At 40.1% G+C, this 19,576-nt stretch overlaps 1 protein-coding gene across 22 annotated transcripts in view; it reads left to right on the top strand.

The window, feature by feature from the left end:
• DMD (dystrophin) overlaps window positions 1-19,576 on the top strand; it is a 2,622,506-nt gene that overhangs the window by 2,510,227 nt on the left and 92,703 nt on the right. For all 22 annotated transcript variants that reach the window (XM_021079543.1, XM_021079551.1, XM_021079550.1 and 19 more), the window contains 3 exon segments: window positions 13,529-13,730; window positions 15,915-16,000; window positions 18,262-18,419. In XM_021079543.1, the coding sequence (XP_020935202.1) occupies window positions 13,529-13,730; window positions 15,915-16,000; window positions 18,262-18,419 (446 nt within the window).

The following is a 19,576-nucleotide window of genomic DNA, read 5'->3' as shown; positions in this document are numbered from 1 at the left end:
ATTTTAGGGGCATGGTAGAGGTGGTGAAGTGGACTTAAAAGTCAATCAAATGTGGCGATGTAAAGACAGTTGATAGAGACGATTCTTAGAGAAATTTAGTTCTTAAGGAGAGGTCAGTGGCTGGTAGTTTGCTGGAAGGGGCTGAGGAGATAATGGAGTATACACACACATAGGTTTCAAGGCACTTGGGTCTATTTAAATGAATATGAGAAGAGGACAAAATTGAAATGGTTGGCTCAAGAGGAGATAATAAAACATGCACTTTCTCAGAGGCTGGGGAAAGATAATCCAGAGCCCAGGAGAAGGAAGGGACACTCAGTGGATGGGGCTGAGGGAAGGATCTGGGCAGGACCAGGTAATAACTAAGGAGACCTATTGGGAGGCAGGCAAGGGATGCCGTAGAGAGAGCTCTGTTTTCTGTGTGAAGGTTGAGGAGAGTTCTGGTGCTCCACTTGGCAGTAGAAGGTGATGAAATTGGGGGGAGTTCCCGTCGTGGTGCAGTGGTTAACGAATCCGACTAGGAACCATGAGGTTGCGGGTTCGGTCCCTGCCCTTGCTCAGTGGGTTGACGATCCGGCGTTGCCGTGAGCTGTGGTGTAGGTTGCAGACGCGGCTCGGATCCCGCGTTGCTGTGGCTCTGGCGTAGGCCGGTGGCTACAGCTCCGATTGGACCCCTAGCCTGGGAACCTCCATATGCCGCGGGAGCGGCCCAAGAAATAGCTTAAAAAAAAAAAAAAAAGAAGGTGATGAAATTGGGGTCAGACTTACCTTTGTAGAGGATAGAGCTCAGCTGAGGAGCAGTGCCATGGAGCCCAGAGTCTGCTGAGTCTCTCCCTGGGCACACCTGGTAGTCAGGAGCTGCGTGGCTCTTTCCCAGGTGCACAGAGGACAGCTGGGCCAGAGAAGTGAGGATCTGGGCAAAAGAGTGGTTAAGTGGTTACAATGCTGTCTCTCAAGTCCATGTTGGGGAGGTGAAGCTGTGAATTCAGGTGGAAGCTGGTAGTTTAGGAGGTAAAGGGATCAAGAGGCTACCTGTTGAGGGAGAGGTTGTGTGGAAGTGACTGGAAGGCCATGAAGTTGTGGTCACACAATGGCCTAGCTGAACGTTATTTCAGAAGTGGAACAGTTCAGCTGAGTAGGTCTGGGATGTGACCACTTGAGTGGGTGGCAGAGGTGGGCCTGATGTGAATCTCCATGGAGATGGAATAGTAAGTTAAGGAACCAAGTGGCTAGAGCAATGCACACGTCATCCCCGCCAGTGTTGAAATCACCCAGGATTGGGGCCGGAACTGGGGAAGTGCGGAGGGCTGTATCCTGTATACTAAATCTCAGGGGGACTTCAGAGGCCAGTGGTAAGATAGATAAAGGGTGTTTGGTGGTGGTGGTGGTGGTGTGTGTTGACATGAAAATGGAGAAGAAATGGCCTAGAAGTGAAATTACGTGTAAGGGGAGAGTGGGCTTTTCTTCGTCTTGGTCTTTCCAATCTTCAGCACAAAGCCTGGCACACAGAAGGGCTTGATATGTTTTCAGGGAATGGATGTGTAAATGAAAGTAAATTTAGGCTTCCATTTCCTTACAGCTCATAGTCTGAAGTAATTATTTTTCAGCTATATAGCTGCCAAGCTTCAGTGATTTTTAAAGGGCTCCCCAGGCCTTGGATTTCCTTAGGGACCTGTTAATGTACCAGAGCTAGAAAGAGGCAGTTTGGGGTGGGGTGGAGTCAGAAGGCTGGATAGAGAAAATATTCTGTCTCTTTTGCATCTTCTGTCCCTGCCCCATCCAAGAGGGACTACCTGCCATTGAGAAAGGGGAAGTTATAAAATGGTTATTGTAAAGTGCTGTAGTATATAGTCCTGGGAAGTATGGAAAGTCCTGGGAGATATGGAAAGTTCAGAAGAGATCATCAGCTGATCCAGGTTATACTATGAAAAAGACCCCAAATTGACTAGATTGGAAAACCCTTTCTATAACATTCCTCTTGACCTTGGATTTAGGCATTATCCAGATCCTCTGTTTAAAAAGATTTCTGTTCACATATGTGTCTTATTGTCTATTTCAATTTATGGTAAATTTCCAATAAACATTGGGAAAATGGGAATTCAATATTATAAAAAAAAATTTGACCATGGACAGTTATAACCTGGTAATAAAGTTAAGCTCTGAATGTAGAATGTAGAATTTTCACTTGTTAAACAAATGTGAAATTCTCAGCATTTCCTTTCTAAACATGACTTTTCTCATATTTGAAAAAGATTTAGGTACAGCAAAATTAGGGTATACTTATCTAAATTACTGGATTCTCAAGAATGGTAGGGGGTTCCACATGTAGTATGAATATAGAATGAAGAGTTGACCCATCCTTTTATTATTGAAAACGTGTGTGGTCACATTAACTGTTTAGTAGATGATTTCAGAATTTCCTCTTAATTTTAGATTTGCTTAGGTTTATCTTCTGGCCTTTTTGTTTTTGTCATTTCAATGCTTGCAAGGCCATGATAAAGAGCTATTGTCTGTAGTTCAGGCAAACAAAACTTGTCCTGGCCAGCTTTTCCAACTAAAAGTTGCTTCCACTAACTCTTACTTGAATGAAAATTAATGATGTTATCATGATGATTTCCTGATGCCAGTAAAGAGTCTGAATTACGGATGCCTTAGAAAATCTGCATTGCTACTGCCATTAAGCACTTGGTCTTATTTTTGTTCCACTTCACTGTCAAAGCTTCAATACTGCAGAAACCTGAATACCACAGTTTTATCCACTATAGAGAATTTGCTATTTAAGTCTTAGAGCGTCACCATTGGCCTATAATGTCCCCAAATTGTAATCGGTTTAATGTTGCATGATTCCATACTGTTTTTCAAGGCATTGTGAATGAAAATTAAACTCGACAGAAAAGCAGAGACAAAGAAAAAATCTGGGGAAGGAGGATTTATAAGCTGGTTCCTATGGCTAATACTCTATTGAAAGTTAGGAAAAAGATAATCTAAGCTTTTTCTTTCCCTCCAGTAGGTCTGATGACATCCTGTAGGTTTGTGGCATCTAAAAAATTTTAAAAATATAGCCCGCTTCTAAGAGCAGAAATGAAAATACACTTAACAAAGCCTGTGTTATTTCGTTTATTAGTGTGTGGTGGGTTGGAGAGAGCCCAAACCATAGGGCTAAATATACTGCAGTTGATAAATGTGACAAATTGAGAACAATTTGCTTCTGTTCAGCAACAAAATCACACAGTAGAGGAATTTTGTACACCCTGGAGTGGTCTGAATAGAGGCCCAGCTGCCACCTTCACCCTTACTGCGACATGCCCGGTGAAATAGGTGCCCCCTTTTTGGTAAATGCACCTGTCCTTTTGAGGCAGGTATTTTACAGAGGTGGTGTTAGCTAGGGCTTGGTTGCTCAAGAAGACTCACAGGACCCACAATTACAGGGCTTACAAGTCTACAGTCTATTGCAGGAAAAGACTATGGTAAAGTAACAGTATTCAAGTCAGGATATGCATCCAAAGCCATTGGCAGCAAGGGGGCCTGAGAGGCCAGTGTCATTTTGTCCCTTCCTCACAAAAATCTCCTATTCCCATATACTGTATATTACTTTTCACCTAGGTGGGAGGCCAGGTTTCTGATAGCTCAGAATTCAAAATATCTTGAGGACAGGATTTCTGGTCATGGCTCAGTAGAAATGAATCTGACTAGCATCCATGAGGACGCAGTTTCGATCTCTGGACTCGCTCAGTGAGTTAAGGATCTGGCGTTGCTGTAAGCTGTGGTGAAGGTTGCAGACGGGGCTCGGACCTGGCGTTGCTGTGGCTGCGGTATAGGCCAGCAGCTACAGCTCTGATTTGACCCCTAGCCTGGGAATCTCCATATGCCTCGGGTGTGGCCCTAAAAAGAAAACAAGACAAAAGAAATAAACAAACAAACACATCTTGAGGATAGAGCCAAACTCATTTTCTCTGCTTACATGGTTTGACAGATATTGATGCATAAAGAGAGGGATCTCCTAACAGGAGCCATCTCTGTCCGGGGGAAGCTCTGTAGTCCTGTTGAAAATGTGTCCCATACCTACGAGTGGCACACTAAGGGGAGGGAGGGTTGGTTCTCAGTCCTGGTGCTGAAGTTTGCAAGGAGCACCTTGTAGTGTCCATTGTCCAGTCATCATCACATCCTTGTCTTTCCTCCTGGAACTGGATTTGGATTCCCTTGATGTGTTCTTTTTGCACTTAGGAGGTCTTTTGCATCATCTTCTCTTTTCTAGGTAGTCCTCACCCAGCTCCTAATTCTCCTAAGATTCTTTTATTTCAAGTGATCCCATGCTCTTTGACACACCAGACAGGTTGTTGCCACTGTGTACTAACATCTTAACTCTAACTAGGAAATGCAGTTGAGGTACAAAAATGTTGAGTCTTCCAGGCTAACATTCTAGGAATAGCAGTCACTCCTAATAAATGAACTTTGGTTTGGGTATGCCACAGAGATAACTATAACCATCACCATCAAATTTCTGGCTTTTCACCTTAGGCTAGTGATGTAATCTTGCTCTGCTGAGGACACAGAGACAAGTGCATCTGACCACAGTCAACCCACAGCAAGAGCCATGGGTTTTACTTGTGTTTCTTGAGCAGAGGACACATGGGGCCAGAATGGGTCTCATTGGTGGGCCTGAATTAGACCTCATGCATACTAAGTATTTATGAGTGTAATTAGTGCCTCTTGTATATTTGGTATGCAATAAGCATTTCATATTCAGGTGCCTCTGGAATGTTAGGTATCTCTTGGTCCTTTGACCTCTTTGCATACCTTTTTATGTTTAACATAAATGTGTTGTACTTATTTATACCCAACACACCTCGTGAATTCTGCCTATGTCAAAGAAACTTGTATACTCAAAACATCTTAAAAGTTTTCATCTATGATTTACAAACTACTTGATCATTTAAAATGAAATTGAAAACTCTCAAAAGTAAATGTATATTACATCCATATTATCAACTTAATCCAGACTTTTATGTGGAAACTTCCATATGAAGAAAATAAGTATAAACAATACATCTGAATGTCTAAGTAACAAAACCCCTCAAATTTCTGGCTTTTCAATATCAGGTAATTAGGCCACTAAAATCAAATTATTTTTCCCTTAATGATCCAAGCGTCCCAATTGCCCCTCCACTAATGTATAGATTTTCTCACACACCAACAGGGCATGTAGCTTTTTTTTTTTTTAATTGTAAGATTTAAAAAATATTTATTGGAGTGTAATTGACTTAGACTATTGTTTTAGTTTCAGGTGTACAGCAAAGTAAACCAGTTATACATATACATATATCTGTTCTTTTTTCCCATATAGGTTTTTAAAAACTGTTGAGATTTCCCTGTGCTGTGCAGTAGGTTCTTGCTATTCATCTGTTTTATATAGTAGTATGTGTATGTTATTCCCATTCTCCTAATTTCTCCCTCCCCCACACAGTTTCCCCTTTGGTAACCATAAGTTTGATTTTGAAATCTATGAGTTTTTTTTCTGTTTTATAAGTAAGTTCTTTTGTATCATTTTTTTAGATTCCGCATATGTGATGTCATATAATACTTGTCTTTCTCTGACTTACTTCACTTAATATGATAATTTCTAGGTCCCTCCATGTTCCTGCAAATGCCATTATTTCACTCTTTTTTATGGCTGAGTAATATTTCATTGTATATATGTACCAAATCTTTTATTCACTCCTCTGTCAGTGGCTGCTTCCATTTCTTGGCTATTGTAAATAGTGCTGCAGTGAACACTGGAGTGAAGGGGTCTTTTCAAATTTTGGGTTTCTCTGGATATATTCCCAGGAGCGGGATTGCTGGATCATATGCTAGTTCTATATTTAGCTTTTTAAGGACCCTCCATACTGTCCTCCCTAGTGCTTGTACCAATTTACATTCCTACCAACAGTGTAGGAGAGTTCCCTTTTCTCCACACCCTCTCCAGCACTTACTGTTTGTAGACTTTTTGATGATGGCCATTCTGACTGGTGTGAGGTGATACCTCATTATAGTTTCGATTTGCAATTCTCCAATAATTAGTGACGAGCATTTTTTCATGTGTTTTTTGGTCATTTTGTCTTTGGGAAAATGTCTATTTAGATCTTCTGCCCATTTTTTGATTGGGTTGTTTTATATAAAGCTGCATGAGATATTTGTATATTTTGGATATTAATCCCCTATAGTTGCTTCGTTCGCAAAGATTTTCTCCCGTTCTGTGACTTGTCTTTTCGTTTTGATTATGGTTTCCTTTACTGCGCAGAATCTTTTAAGTTTAATCTGGTCCCATTTGCTTATTTTTGTTTTTATTTTCATTACTCTGTGAAGTGGACCCAAAAAGATAATGCTGCAATTTATTTCAAAGTGTGTTCCGCCTGTGTTTTTGTCTAGGAGTTTTATAATATCCAGCCTTTTGTTTAGGTCCTTAATCCATTTTGAGTTTATTTTTGTGCATGGTGTTAGAGAATGTTCTGATTTCACTCTTTTACATGTAGCTGCCCACTTTCCTAGCACCACTTATTGAAGAGGCTGTCTTTCCTTCCTCCATTGTATATTGCTTCCTTTGTCATAGGTTAGTTGGCATAGGTGCTTGGGTTTATTTCTGGGCTTTATGTCCTGTTCAGTTGATCTACATTTCTGTTTTTCTGCCAGTACCATACTGTTCTGATGACTGGAGCTTTGTAGTAATAGTCTTAAGTCAGAGAGCCTGATTGCTCCAGTGTCATTTTTCTTTCTCAAGATTGCTTTGGCTATTCGGGGTCTCTTGACCATAGGTGCGTGGATTTATTTCTGGGCTTTCTCTGCTCTTCCACTGATCTATATTTCTTTTGTGTGTGTGTCAGTACTATACTGTTTTGATGAATGTAGCTTTGTAGTAAAGCCTGAAGTTGGCCTCCAGTTGTTTTTCTTTCTCAATATGGCTTTGGCTACTTAGGGTCTTTTGTGTTTCTATGCAAATTTTAAAATATTTTATGCTAGTTCTGTCAAAAATGTCATTGGTAACTTGATGGAGATTGCATTGAATCTGTGACAGTACTGATTCTTCCAATCCAAGGGCATGGTATGTCTTTCCATCTGTTTGTGCCATCTTTGATTTCTTTCAGTAGGATCTTGTAGTTTTTAGAGTACAGGTCTTTTGTCTCTTTAGTTAAGTTTATTTCTAGGTATTTTATTCTTTTTGATGTGATGGTAAGTGGGATCGTTTCCTTAATTTATCTTTCTGATCTTGTGTTGTTGGTATGCACATAGCTTTTTTTTTACACATAATACTATGATAGATGAGGCATTTAGCATATAAACCTTCTATCAAATACCTGATACCTCTCATTCAGATTATTATAAATCAGTGTTCTCCATATATGACTGGGTAAATATTCCCACAGGGTACTTTCCAAAGCAGGTGCTTAATGACAGATACACCTGGTGAATCAAGCACCAAAAGACATAACCACTTTAACATTTCTTCATGGAGTCGTGGTCACAGTTAGAACTCACATCTCTTCACCCAGTTTGTTCAATAGATTGGCCAGCTGTCCTGCTCACTTCTTGGCTCTTTTTAAAAGGCCATCTTAGTCATAGTTAAGGGAGCATATTTTTCTCTTATTTTAAGCCTCTTTCTAGGCACCAGTGTTATGTTAGATTTTCCCCTTTCAACACCCATTTGGTGGCTTTCTTCCCTTTAGCAACAATCTTATCTTTCTTCCTTGCTATTAAAGTTTAATCCAAAATTTCTCCCCTAACATAGAGTATATCCTCTAGGTTCAGCCACTGGATCAGTCCGTATTTAGCTGTTAGCAGTATAAAATATGCCTGGGCTTCCCCTTCCCAGTTTTTGATAAGAGGTCACATTGGTTCCATACAGAAAAATGGGGCTCTCTTCTCCACTAGTCAACAAAATATTTGTGACAGTCAGCTCCAGTTAAGTGAGATACAGGGAAAGGGTAAGCCATTCCATCAGTCCCTGTGGAATTTTTGCATTTAGCTTTCAACTAAGAGCCATACTCTTTTGTTTCCAATTACTACCAGCCTTTGAGACTCTTAATTATAGCCCCAGTCCAGGGGCTACTACTATTGCATTGAAAAGGAAAATTGTGGTGAAGTTGGGAATACCTGTAAGTTCCTCACTTGAATTATCTTTTTAATTGTAATTGGTCTCACTGGTGGAGCCCATTTATCCACAGTGCTAGTTCCCAAGTTCCTCTGGTTGGAACTCTACCTGCAGACCAGAGAGGGTGAGGCTCAATGAACTTATTTGAGCTTTTGTTTCTGCAACCAAGGAATTGAATTTTTAGCAGACTTACCATCAGTTTGCTATTCCCTTATATTCCATTTTGTTAATTCCTGGAGTTTAGATTCTATCATTTCCACATTCCAGCAGAAAGTGGTATTATTGATAACCATTTTCAAAGCCTGTGCTACTTCAAACCAAGGGTAGCTTGGCAACTAGCATCAATGGTTCATTTTCATCCCTTTTTTCTTTTTTCCTTTTTAAAATAATGCCTTACCCATATTTTTAGCTAAGAATGAGTTGGGGGCCTTCTGAACAATCTCAACTCTGGCGCTAATTGCTCTTGGGAATAACAGTTAAGCTCAGTAGCTGAAAAAAACTCACAGAACCCAGATGGAGTCCTTACAATCTTTAGTTCATCACTGTAGAAAGGAAAAGCCTACAGTATACCGGGGACATTGAAACAAGGCTACATGTCACATCCACGGGCTACCTCCCAGCATAAGGTCTGGAGAGGCCAACTGTAGGCTCCGAGAGCCCTCTTTCTATAAGGGCTGGACCAGAATGAACTTTCTTTCTTAGCTCAAGAACCACCTATGTGACCACACACCACTTTAGAAACCAGGGAGCACTAACTGGAGTCTCAGCCAGCATTGCTTATAGCCTGCTGGTAACCTGGGCATACTCTTCCCATGTATCCAGTCCCAAACCCAGTGGCCTCCTTGGACCTCACTGAGACCAGGTACAAATGGCCCATGTTACTGCTAGCAGTAAACAATTGTGATAACCTGTAACCCATGGCTACCCATAAACACAGTGAGTCACTTATTTCCATTGCTTTGATCGAGGCTCTGTATTGTGTAGCTGTTTTCGCAAAAGTCTTGTGCCAACTTCAGACAGAGCCTCTGGAGTTAACCCTCACAGCAAAGATATATGTACATCAAAGTGCATCGACTTTCTTGCTCTGCAAAGATTTGCTTGGAAAGTCCTTCAGCCTGAGGAGTAAGGTCCCTGTAGAATGATGTGGTGTTCACAAACAGCCTCCTCTTCCAACAGATGCTTTCTGCTTCCCTGGGCAAAAAAGTCAACAGACACATAGCAGTTATCCCACCATTCCCCGCCCATCGCTGTCTCTGTAGTAACTGGGTTACAGGATTGTCTATATGTTAACACAGAGTATCCATGTTGACCCATGGGATGAACCTAGGGTTGTGTGGGCACCATCAGACTCACACTAACCACCTTTACCACCTTTTTTTTTTTTTTTTTTTTGTCTTTTTAGGGCCACACCTGCGGCATATGGAAGTTTCCAGGCTAGGGGGTCTAATCAGAGCTGTAGCTGTCAGCCTATGCCACAGCCACAGCAATTCCAGATCCAAGCTGCCTTTGTGACCTACATCACAACTCACAGCAATGTCAGATCCCTTTAACCCACTGAGCGAGGCCAGGGATCAAACTCGCAACCTCATGGATACTAGTCAGATTCGTTAATCACTGAGCCATAATGGAAACTCCTAGCCAACGTTTTGGTGCTTCTTTTTCCCCCCAGTATTATTACTGGTAAAGAATGTGGGTCATTTTCTTTTTCTGTAGCACCTGGAAGGACACCGGCTACCTATCTTTCTGCTTTTTAGTGTGTACCTCCATGTGTCCTGCCGTAACTCCCAGAGCGGGTCTCTTTCTCTCTGGTCTCAGTTTTCCCAACTGCAAAATGATTCTAAGGGTACTTTTTAGTTCTCGAAGCCTAGGATTCCGGAAAAGATTTTTTAAAAATCCACGTAAGCTCCTCACTTGTGGCATGTGTAGAAAGGAATAGAGTTAGCATTTGAACCTAAAATGTTAGAAGGATGATTAGTCGCAACCAGCGCCTCAGGAACCATTAATGGGATCCTGTGCTTGAGACCTCCACGCCCACTCCATCCCATTCCCTTCCTTCTCTGCTTTTCTTGCTTAACAATGAGGATCTTGAAGAGCTGGCCCCCCACCCACTCTCAGCCCACAGCCCTGATACATGAGGGCCACCACCGAATAGTCCATATTCTTCAATGGCATCAACCTGTAGCTTTGGAGTTTCCATTGTAGCACAGCAGAAATGAATCTGACTAGCATCCATGATGATGCAGGTTTGATCCCTGGACTGACTCAGTGGGTTAAGGATCCGACATTGCCATGAGCTGTGGTGTAGGCCAGCAGCCACAGCTCTGATTCAACCCCTAGCCTGGAAACTTCCATATGCTGTGGGTGTGGCCCACAAACGCAAAAAAATAAAGTTAATAACATATAGCATCCTCTACTGTCAAAATAACTTTTGAAAGACAGGGTATATTAGAATATACTTGTTTTTGATTTTTTTGTCTTTTGTCCTTTTAGGGCTGCACTTGTGGCATATGGAGGTTCCCAGGCTAGAGGTCTAATCAGAGCTGTTGCTGCTGGCCTACGCCACAGCCACAGCAACACCAAATCTGAGCCACATCTTCGACCTACACCGCAGCTCATGACAACACCGGATCTTTAACCCACTGAGCAAGTCCAGGGATCGAACTCGCAACCTCATGGTTCCTAGTTGGATTCGTTTCCGCTGCACCACGACGGCAACTCCGCATATTTGGGTTTTTATATAGCTTTAAAATTCCCTCAGTGAATACACTAAAGGAAATATATTTTCCCCCTAAATGGAAATTCCTAGCTTGAACTAAAGGGATAGTTTTACAAAACTGCGTCTGATAGTTGCTTGTTAAAGTTTCTAGAAACAGCTAATCATTATGTCTAATGTATCATAAAAAAACTCAATGTATTCTCTAAGATGCACATTTTGAACAGTTAAGTGTATGTTTGTGTGGCAATTAAATTGTCCCAACTGATTTTCTCACCTCTTTTCAAGTCTGTGGTATTGGCTATACACACCTAAATAGGAGTCTTTTAAAAATTGTTCCATGAAAGTGGTATTCTGTTTGATATGTTTGTTTTGGGAAACTGTGTTCTCCAGTCTTCTGTGATGGATCGTTGTGTTTAACCATGTCTGGTTTTAGCAGAACACACCGTATGGTATTTCTCTCCTAACTGTGTCATCTCCTGCTCCTGTTATTTCAGAGCAATTGCTTTGCGCCCCTCTGGAACTATTTATGCTCCCAGTTTCCTCTTCTGAGTGTTACTTGTTCACCTGTACAGAGAAAAGAGTAGGCCCAATAAAAAGAAATGCATGCCATTTTGCTGCTGGTGATTTGTTTCCATCACACAGGGAAATTAGATTCTTAACATGAAAGTGAGTCTAAACATTCTCACTTGTTACTTCTTATATCCTTGGGTGTAAAGCAAAATATTTGTAATGACTAAGGCAGAGTAACAAAAAAGAAAATACTAGAAAAACTTCCGGCCACCCTTGGCTTCATATATTGTATAAAGAAACATGTTGCAAACATTGGTACTTGATGGAAAACCACTTCTCTCTTCCGCTGGTGGAAATGGTGTGCTGCGTGTCTGAATGTTCTCACTGCTGACACCTGAAAATGTGTCCTCGGAGGAGGTCACCCAGCAGAGAGGATGGAAGTTTCTGTACCTCTCTCTGGTCTCTCATACAGTCCCTGGTAGGCCTTCCCCTCCTCCTGTCCTCCTGCCTGCTCGTGGTGTTATTTTAAAAAAAGTCTTTATTCTCTTTCCCACCTACTTCCCTCTCAAATCAAGTTATGTTCCTTTCTGCCACTTTAGACAGAAAGTAAAGAGATCATTTTTGTATCTTGAAAGTATTTTTAAGCCAAAGGAGTGGGGGCTTGGCTTTAATAGGATGAGTGCTCAGCCAGGGTATTTTAGGGAAACTGGTACATGGAAGCAGAGAGCTTTACTCACTGGGATGAAAGACAAAAAAAAAAAAAAAAAAAAAAAAACAAAAAACAAAAAACCACAAACCTACTTCCACCACCGGGTCTCCTTCATGCTTTCAGAGAAACTTCAAAGCTTACTATTTTCCTTTTTTTAAAAGAGAAAAACGTGCACTACATAGGTATTAACCTACAAAGGTATTAACCACTATTTTGGGGTTAGCATTTAATTAGAACTAGCCAGAAGCTGTTTACTGACTGGGATATACTGACTGTTATGGTCGTTCCTATCTGCAGTTACATTTATAATTGTGTTGCCTCCTGCCCCGAGATGCCTGAGAGATTTCCTTAATTACCATTGATTCTTCTTCTCCAAGGACTGGGAATTCAGACTAGAGCTTAAGATGTATAAGGTGTTATAAAAGCAATGTTGTTGCATTTCCAATTTGGCTAATAAATTGGCTTTAGAGAAAAGCATCTTTCCATGACAGTTTGAGAGTTAAGCTTACGATTTGCTGATGTTGGATGAGGTTGAGGTTTCACTTTAGATAAATGTTTGTCTTTCAGCATATGATTAAATACCACCTCAGATCAAAGGAACCTCCCCACCCACTTAGAAAGTTCTTAGAGGACTTGAAAAGTACATTGTAGAATATAATTTGAAGGTGAAAGGAGAAATAAGTGAGCCTGGTGTCTGAAAACAGCATAGGTGATGCAGTTATTTTAGTTTGCCTATAGAAAATTGTAATGAGGGTGATTATTTTTTTCACCTAGTATGAACATAGCAGAGATTAGGAGGTGACTGATATTTCAAGGAGAAAAACGCTTAATGATTATAAATGCATATCTGGAAATAGAGTTTATACAACCATAACCATACAGATTAATCAAACTGACCTTCTGTGATACTAATACAAGAAAGTATTCTCAGGGACTTCGAAAATCTCTAGTAAAACATTTTTTTTCCCTGATTTGGGTGAAAATGACTTTGTTCCCATAGAGCACTATCGGGCCCCCTGAACTCTCAGGTATTTCCTAATACTTCAGGAGTGGGAGCTGTCTCTTTACCTACATCTTCATCCAATGCCAGTGAGACTTAAGAAAAACCTCAGAGCTTCAATACCCATCAAACCCATCAAACTTAAAGCTGAGGGATGCAAACAAAATGCTTTAATAAGAGAGGGTGCAGGGAGTTCATTGTAGCACAGTGGGTTAAGGATCCAGTGTTGTCACTGCAGTGACTCGGGTTGCTGCTGTGACACAGGTTCAATCCCTGGCCTAGGAACTTCCACATGTCGCAGGTATGGCCAAAAATAAATAAAAATAAGATAAAATAAAAAGAGGGTATGGTTCAGGTTTGGTGTCTACTAAAGGGACAAGACAACACTACTAAGATTGTCAAAAAGAGAAACAGCAAAGAAAGGATTTTCCCCTTTGAATCACTTGTGATTTTGTGTGACTTTTGCAGTGGATCTCTTGAGCCTGTCAGCTGCATGCGATGCCTTGGACCAGCACAACCTCAAGCAGAATGACCAGCCCATGGACATCCTGCAGATCATTAATTGTTTGACCACTGTTTATGATCGCCTGGAGCAAGAGCACAACAATCTGGTCAACGTCCCCCTCTGCGTGGATATGTGTCTCAACTGGCTGCTGAATGTTTATGACACGTACGTATGGCAGGCTTTTTCCAGACTCTGTCATGGGAGGCTTGGTTTACAGAATGGTGACAGTGTAATTACCATCACAACAGGGCTCCAGTCTAGAAATATGGTCCTTGGAATGAAAGTTTCATGAAGCCCTCTGACCTTATGTTGTCCCCGTGATTAATCATTTTTGCCTTTAATGGAACTGAAAAATATGTTGAGAAGTGGGGAGGGTAAGAACAATAAGGTAGGTTGTTCTCAGATCATCAAGCAGACAAAACCCCAAAGTTACTCATTTTTCCAGTAGTAGCATGAGACAGTGTGTAGCCCTTGGTTCTCTGCCTTCCTTGCCTGTGTACTTTGAACTTCATCCTCTTCAGGGATGGCTCCCTCTCACCAGCCGGAAGGGGTGAGCTCCTGGAGATGCTGGCACACCTGTCACCAGCTCTGAACAGTGTTTGCTGATATTCATAGGTTTTTGCAGAAGGCTGCATTGATAAGCAAAAAGGAAAAGAAAAGAAAATAAGCCCTTGATGTAGCAAACTCAGCTCCTCAAACTGAGGAAGTTTTGTCTTTTTTTTTTTTTTTTTTAAATAAGGGTTTATGAAGTTGCAATTTGGCCCTCCATTTATCTCTCTCTTAGAACTTGCTTATTTCTTTTGGATTACACTTAGGCGAGCTCCCCAGTTTCATCTTGAGCTTAATGAAGATAATTGAGGAAGGCAGCAGAAGGAATTGGTCTTAATTTTGACTGAATTCTTCTCAGACCTCAAAATTATTATATGCCCGATTTCCCATGTCAATAAGAACATTTTCCACATTTGGAAATCTGCAAAGGTTTTCTGAAAGGAGTTGCATAGCAACTGTTTTGCTTTTGCCTTTGTTGTAGATTTCTACCATCTCCTGGCTTAAAATGTATACCTTTTTTTCTTTGTTACTTTGATAAGGCATTGCTTTCTAAATTCCAAATCACCTGGCTATTGAATTCTGATCATTATCTACCAAGCTCTTGAACATGTTGGATTTTAATTACGGATTATACTTACACTTGCTTTGATAAGGGTTTCTATTCAGGTCTTCCCTCAAATGTATTTTGGCACCATTTTCTTTCCAGATGTTGTGTAAATGGATTCTGGTAACTTCCTCTCTCTATGCCTGAAAATTTTGAGGGGACAATTTTAACTCCTTGAAGACCTGAGTTTTTACATAAAGTTTGTTAAACTTTGCTTTGCCTTTTTAAAAAGGGAAAAAGATAAAATCTTCAATGATAGTGCTTTTGTTAATGTGTTAGGACCCACGATTTCCATTTTTTACTAATAGATTTAGTAAATTGTACCAGTTGAAAGGTGAACATATTTTTCACCAAAAATAACCACCATTGGGACTTGTCCTTTGCCATTCTCCAGACTATTTTTTTAACCAGCAAATATGGTTCAGTATTTTTCACAACAAAATCAAAGCTGAAAACTATCAAAAGGCATTTTCTAGAAAATGAAAAACTTCATTTTAATTTTCCCATGGATAAAATGAACTTATTAATAAATACCTTCTGGAATGCTTTATATGTAACATGAAAGTACATCTGTATTAAAACATTGCTGTAGCAATAGGTTATTTTTAATTTGCTGTTTAAGATCATCTAGCTGAATGCTCTCTAATAAACTGCATCATATTTTTCTTATAGACATAAATATTCCCATTTTATATTACATGTCATGTGGCCTGAAGTGATTAATTTTCTTCTCAATAAAGGGCAATCTGATGAAAATCTAAATGAGTGTTGAAGAGGGCAGAGCAGTTAGGCAGTTAGTTAATTTTTTTTTTTTTTTTGGCTTCAGTAACCAAAGTAGGTAATTTGCTTATTAGTACATAGTAGTAAATCTTCCACTTATTAACTTAGCCCAGGTGGCTCTCCCTAGATAAATAGAGGCTATTTTTTTCTTCTTTTATGTAGAGAAACTCTTACCATTCAAGAAGGGGTTTTTAAGAATTGAAAACTTGCTAAGTGTTCATTGGTTGAGTTGGTCAAATTTCCATCGCATTCTAGGTTATCAGCCAGATAGATAATGAACTCAGAAATGTTCTTAACGATCTTAAACAATGGTCAATAGAGTTCCCATATCCAAGGGTTTTTTTCTTAACTGAGAAGTTTTTTATCATTTAGTAAAGTGTCAGTAATTGTTTTTCTGCTTTGATTATTCATAATAGGGGACGAACGGGGAGGATTCGGGTCCTGTCTTTTAAAACTGGCATCGTTTCTCTGTGTAAAGCACACTTGGAAGACAAGTACAGATGTAAGTCATGTGTATTAAGTCTGTATTCTTTTATTAATGGTGGCTAATTACCCCTGTTCTAGATGGGGAATGACATAGTGTTCTTATTTGGCAGCAGGTTCCTCATGTAAGGTGTAGAACTACTTTTAGACTGTCATAAAATTTGGTTTGTGCCATTCCCTGTCAGACGTTAAATTGTAGGTATTTAAATAGAGAATGAGGATTAACTTCTCCAGTGCAAGTGTTATTTTACATTGCATTGACTATGTCTAAACAAAACACATGTTCCTTGGGGATAAAGTCTGATTTCCTAACCCCTTTGTCTAAGTCAGAAAAATAAATGTGAAGGTTTAATCCCTGCACTTGCCTCGTCTTTTGAGTCTTATTTAAAGAGCACTATCTGGCATTCATGTTCAGGAAACATTGTTTATTTTATAATCATCTTCCTGCAAGTTGTACTGACATATCCAATTCTGTGATGTGATTAACATTTTATTATTTGAGAGACAGCTCGTCATTTCTTACAGGATAAATATCACCTTATAAAATTTCCTTTTGATTAGCCATTGGGTGCTTCTGCTTAAAATTTGTAAATCCAAATTAAAAGCAAATGCTGGAGGAGGGATGGTTGAGATGACTAAGCAACGATTTATTCCCATCGTAAAAGAATGTACCTGTATTTCCCCATTAAATGCTTGCGAGACATCTTTTCGGTAGGAATATTAAACAAACCTAGTCTATCTGGTCTTTTCTTTTTTCCCCTAAGGCCTAGCCACACAGGGATAAGGAGCTGTGCTGAGCTTAAGGATGGGCAGGAGATAAAAGAGATTGAATTCCTCCAAAGCCACTCTGTATCCTATTGCTCATTTCCCCCCAGGAGTAAGCCACAAATATACAAGCTCTTTTAACGCTCACTTTTATGTAGTTTCCACTTGAGTTTCCCCATCCTGAGAACCCAAGAAAAAAATAACGGAACAGCTTTTGTTAGCCATTTAAAAATGTATTGGGGAGTTCCCAGCAGGTTAAGGATCCAGTGTTGTTATGGCAGTGGCTCGGGTCACTGCTTCGGCATGCATTTGATCCCTGGCTGGGGAACTTACACATGCTACAGGCACAGCCAAAACAAAATGTATTTTGGATGAAATAGAATACTTCTGTGGGATCTTCTTCTTTCAATACGGTAGTGACTTGTTATAGGTTAGCTTTTACTCTAACCTGGCCAGTGGTGTAGTACCAGTATATCGTCATTCCCACTCAATTCATCAATGGAGCTTCCAGCCCATGTTTCAAATAACTACTAGGAGGGAATATGTTTGAGGTTGGTGAAACAAAAATGTTAACTTCAAACTGGGACATTTGAAGGTAATTCATAATTTTGAAATTTTGTGTGTATGCTGGAGAGATGGGGAAGGGCTCTCTGTGAAGCCTCAGTGTTGGTACTGCCATCATAAATATCCTGTTAAAACTTCAGGTTTCTTAGAGTTTTAATTTCTTAGTGCTTATGAGTAAGAAAAGCTCTCATCCATTTACTTTTGGGACAACTTTTATTTGAATATGAGGTAGGATTAAAATAATTCTATTTTTGAGAACAAAACATGTATTGTAAGTGTTTGGTATGTTTTTTCATTCCTTGAATCCCTGTGTATTGGGCACCCACCAGCCTCCAGGAACTGCTCTTCTATTTCTGGCACACAGTGGACCAAGATGTGGTCCCTGCCCTCAAGGGGTATCTTTCACCAGCCAAAAAGACACATATTGAATCAGTAACAGTGTACAGTGATGCTAATCACAAATATGTTCAGCATCCTTTGGAAACACATACTAGAAATTCAGTGATTGTATGACTTCATAAAGAGGTCCTGATTTGGATATATTTTGGAATCTGGTGTCCAAAGAGGATAGTGCTTTGGGCCAGTTATAAGATTCTTAATGCTAAAACATTTATTTTATAATAGTGGTCATGTCCTATATATAAAATATTTTCCAAAGGATTATGTTCTGGCTTAGGAAAAATTCACATGTCAGAACTGTATGTAAACTCTCATTTCTTGCAGGGCTGTAGTTTATTTAAAAGTTGTCATGTTTCATTTATACACAGTGATGATTAACTCAACCCATAAAAATAATAAATGTCCAGATTAGCATACAGTGGAAGTAACCCTTCTGGGGAAATCTTGGCTGCTCTTGAGAATTGGTACCGGAATTGAGTTGGTCCTTAGGTTTTGCTAGTATCTGCTGGGTACTGATTTTTGATTGTTGAAATTCTCTTCTTCCTTTTGTAGACCTGTTCAAGCAAGTGGCCAGTTCAACAGGATTTTGTGACCAGCGCAGACTGGGCCTCCTTCTGCATGATTCTATCCAAATCCCAAGACAGCTGGGAGAAGTTGCATCCTTTGGGGGAAGCAACATTGAGCCAAGTGTCAGGAGCTGCTTCCAATTTGTAAGTTATTTACCCTCTTAACATATTTATTCTTTTGTACTTCAGCAATTAATTTAAAAACCACAGAACTTTAGTTTCTCATATTAGCACTTCTATAGGCAGGTAGGTAGGGGATTTTTGATATTTGAAACCTCTGTAGTCATTGGCTTCTGGAAAGAGTTTGGGGAGAGAAGACAGTGTGAAGAAAGGGAAAGAAATCTCCATCTGCAGCCAGAACCCCTTGGCTACTGAACTGCTGGGCGGGAAGGGAACCTGCAGTGGTTTTGAGAGGAGGAAGTAAATCTCCAGCCATGGAAATCCTTTGTGAATAAGAAAATGACCTTTATGGGCGAGTCTTAGTTTTTTTCCCCCAAACCTGGTTCTGTCATCATAGCCTTCTTTTTAGTAGCTGTTGATAAAGAATTGACACAGCTATCTTTTTTTTTTTTTTTTTTTTTTTAGTTTTTCTTTTGTAGCTTTAACATTCTTCTACTATTCTAATAAGACCTGAATGGTTACTCTCCATAGGCTTATGACTAGGTCAGAGTTTTGTACTCTTGGTTAGTGTCTGTCACTAGTTCAGCACACTCCCATCCATTCTCTTTCATATCCTGCCCCATTGCCTTTTCCACATCGGAATTGTTGTCCCCAGAAACACCCTCTTTCTCCTAAAGGCCTAAGCATTTCACTGATAGACATTAGGTTGTTTCGTGTTTTTTGACAAGATAAGTAATGCTGTAGTGAACATCTTTATTACAGTTAGCTCTTTGTTTTGTTTTCTTTCCTTTTTTACAACTGTACCCATGGCATATGGAAGTTCCTGGGCTACAGGACGAATCAGGGCTGCAGCTGCAGGCCTACACCACAGCCACAGCAACTCAGGATCCCAGCCACATCTGTGACCTACACTGCAGCTCGCAGCCATGCCAGATCATTAACCCACTGAATGAGGCCAGGGTTCAAACCCCTGCCCTCACAGATACTGGTCAAGTTCTTAACCTGTTGAGACATAACAGGAACTCCCCTGTTAGCTCTCTGATTCAGGTTTTTCCCTTAGGATAAATTCTCAGGAATGGGATTACCAGATGAAAAGATAGAAGCAGTTCTGTGGCTTGTAATACATAGTAACAGATGGCTTTTTGTCAGAAGTTGTTTTTTTCTATTTGTAATACCACTAG

This window comes from Sus scrofa, chromosome X (genome assembly GCF_000003025.6).
Source record: "Sus scrofa isolate TJ Tabasco breed Duroc chromosome X, Sscrofa11.1, whole genome shotgun sequence".
NCBI lineage: Eukaryota > Metazoa > Chordata > Mammalia > Artiodactyla > Suidae > Sus > Sus scrofa.
The sequence above is the reverse complement of the archived record's forward strand: the minus strand, read 5'-3'. Positions and strand labels throughout refer to the sequence as shown.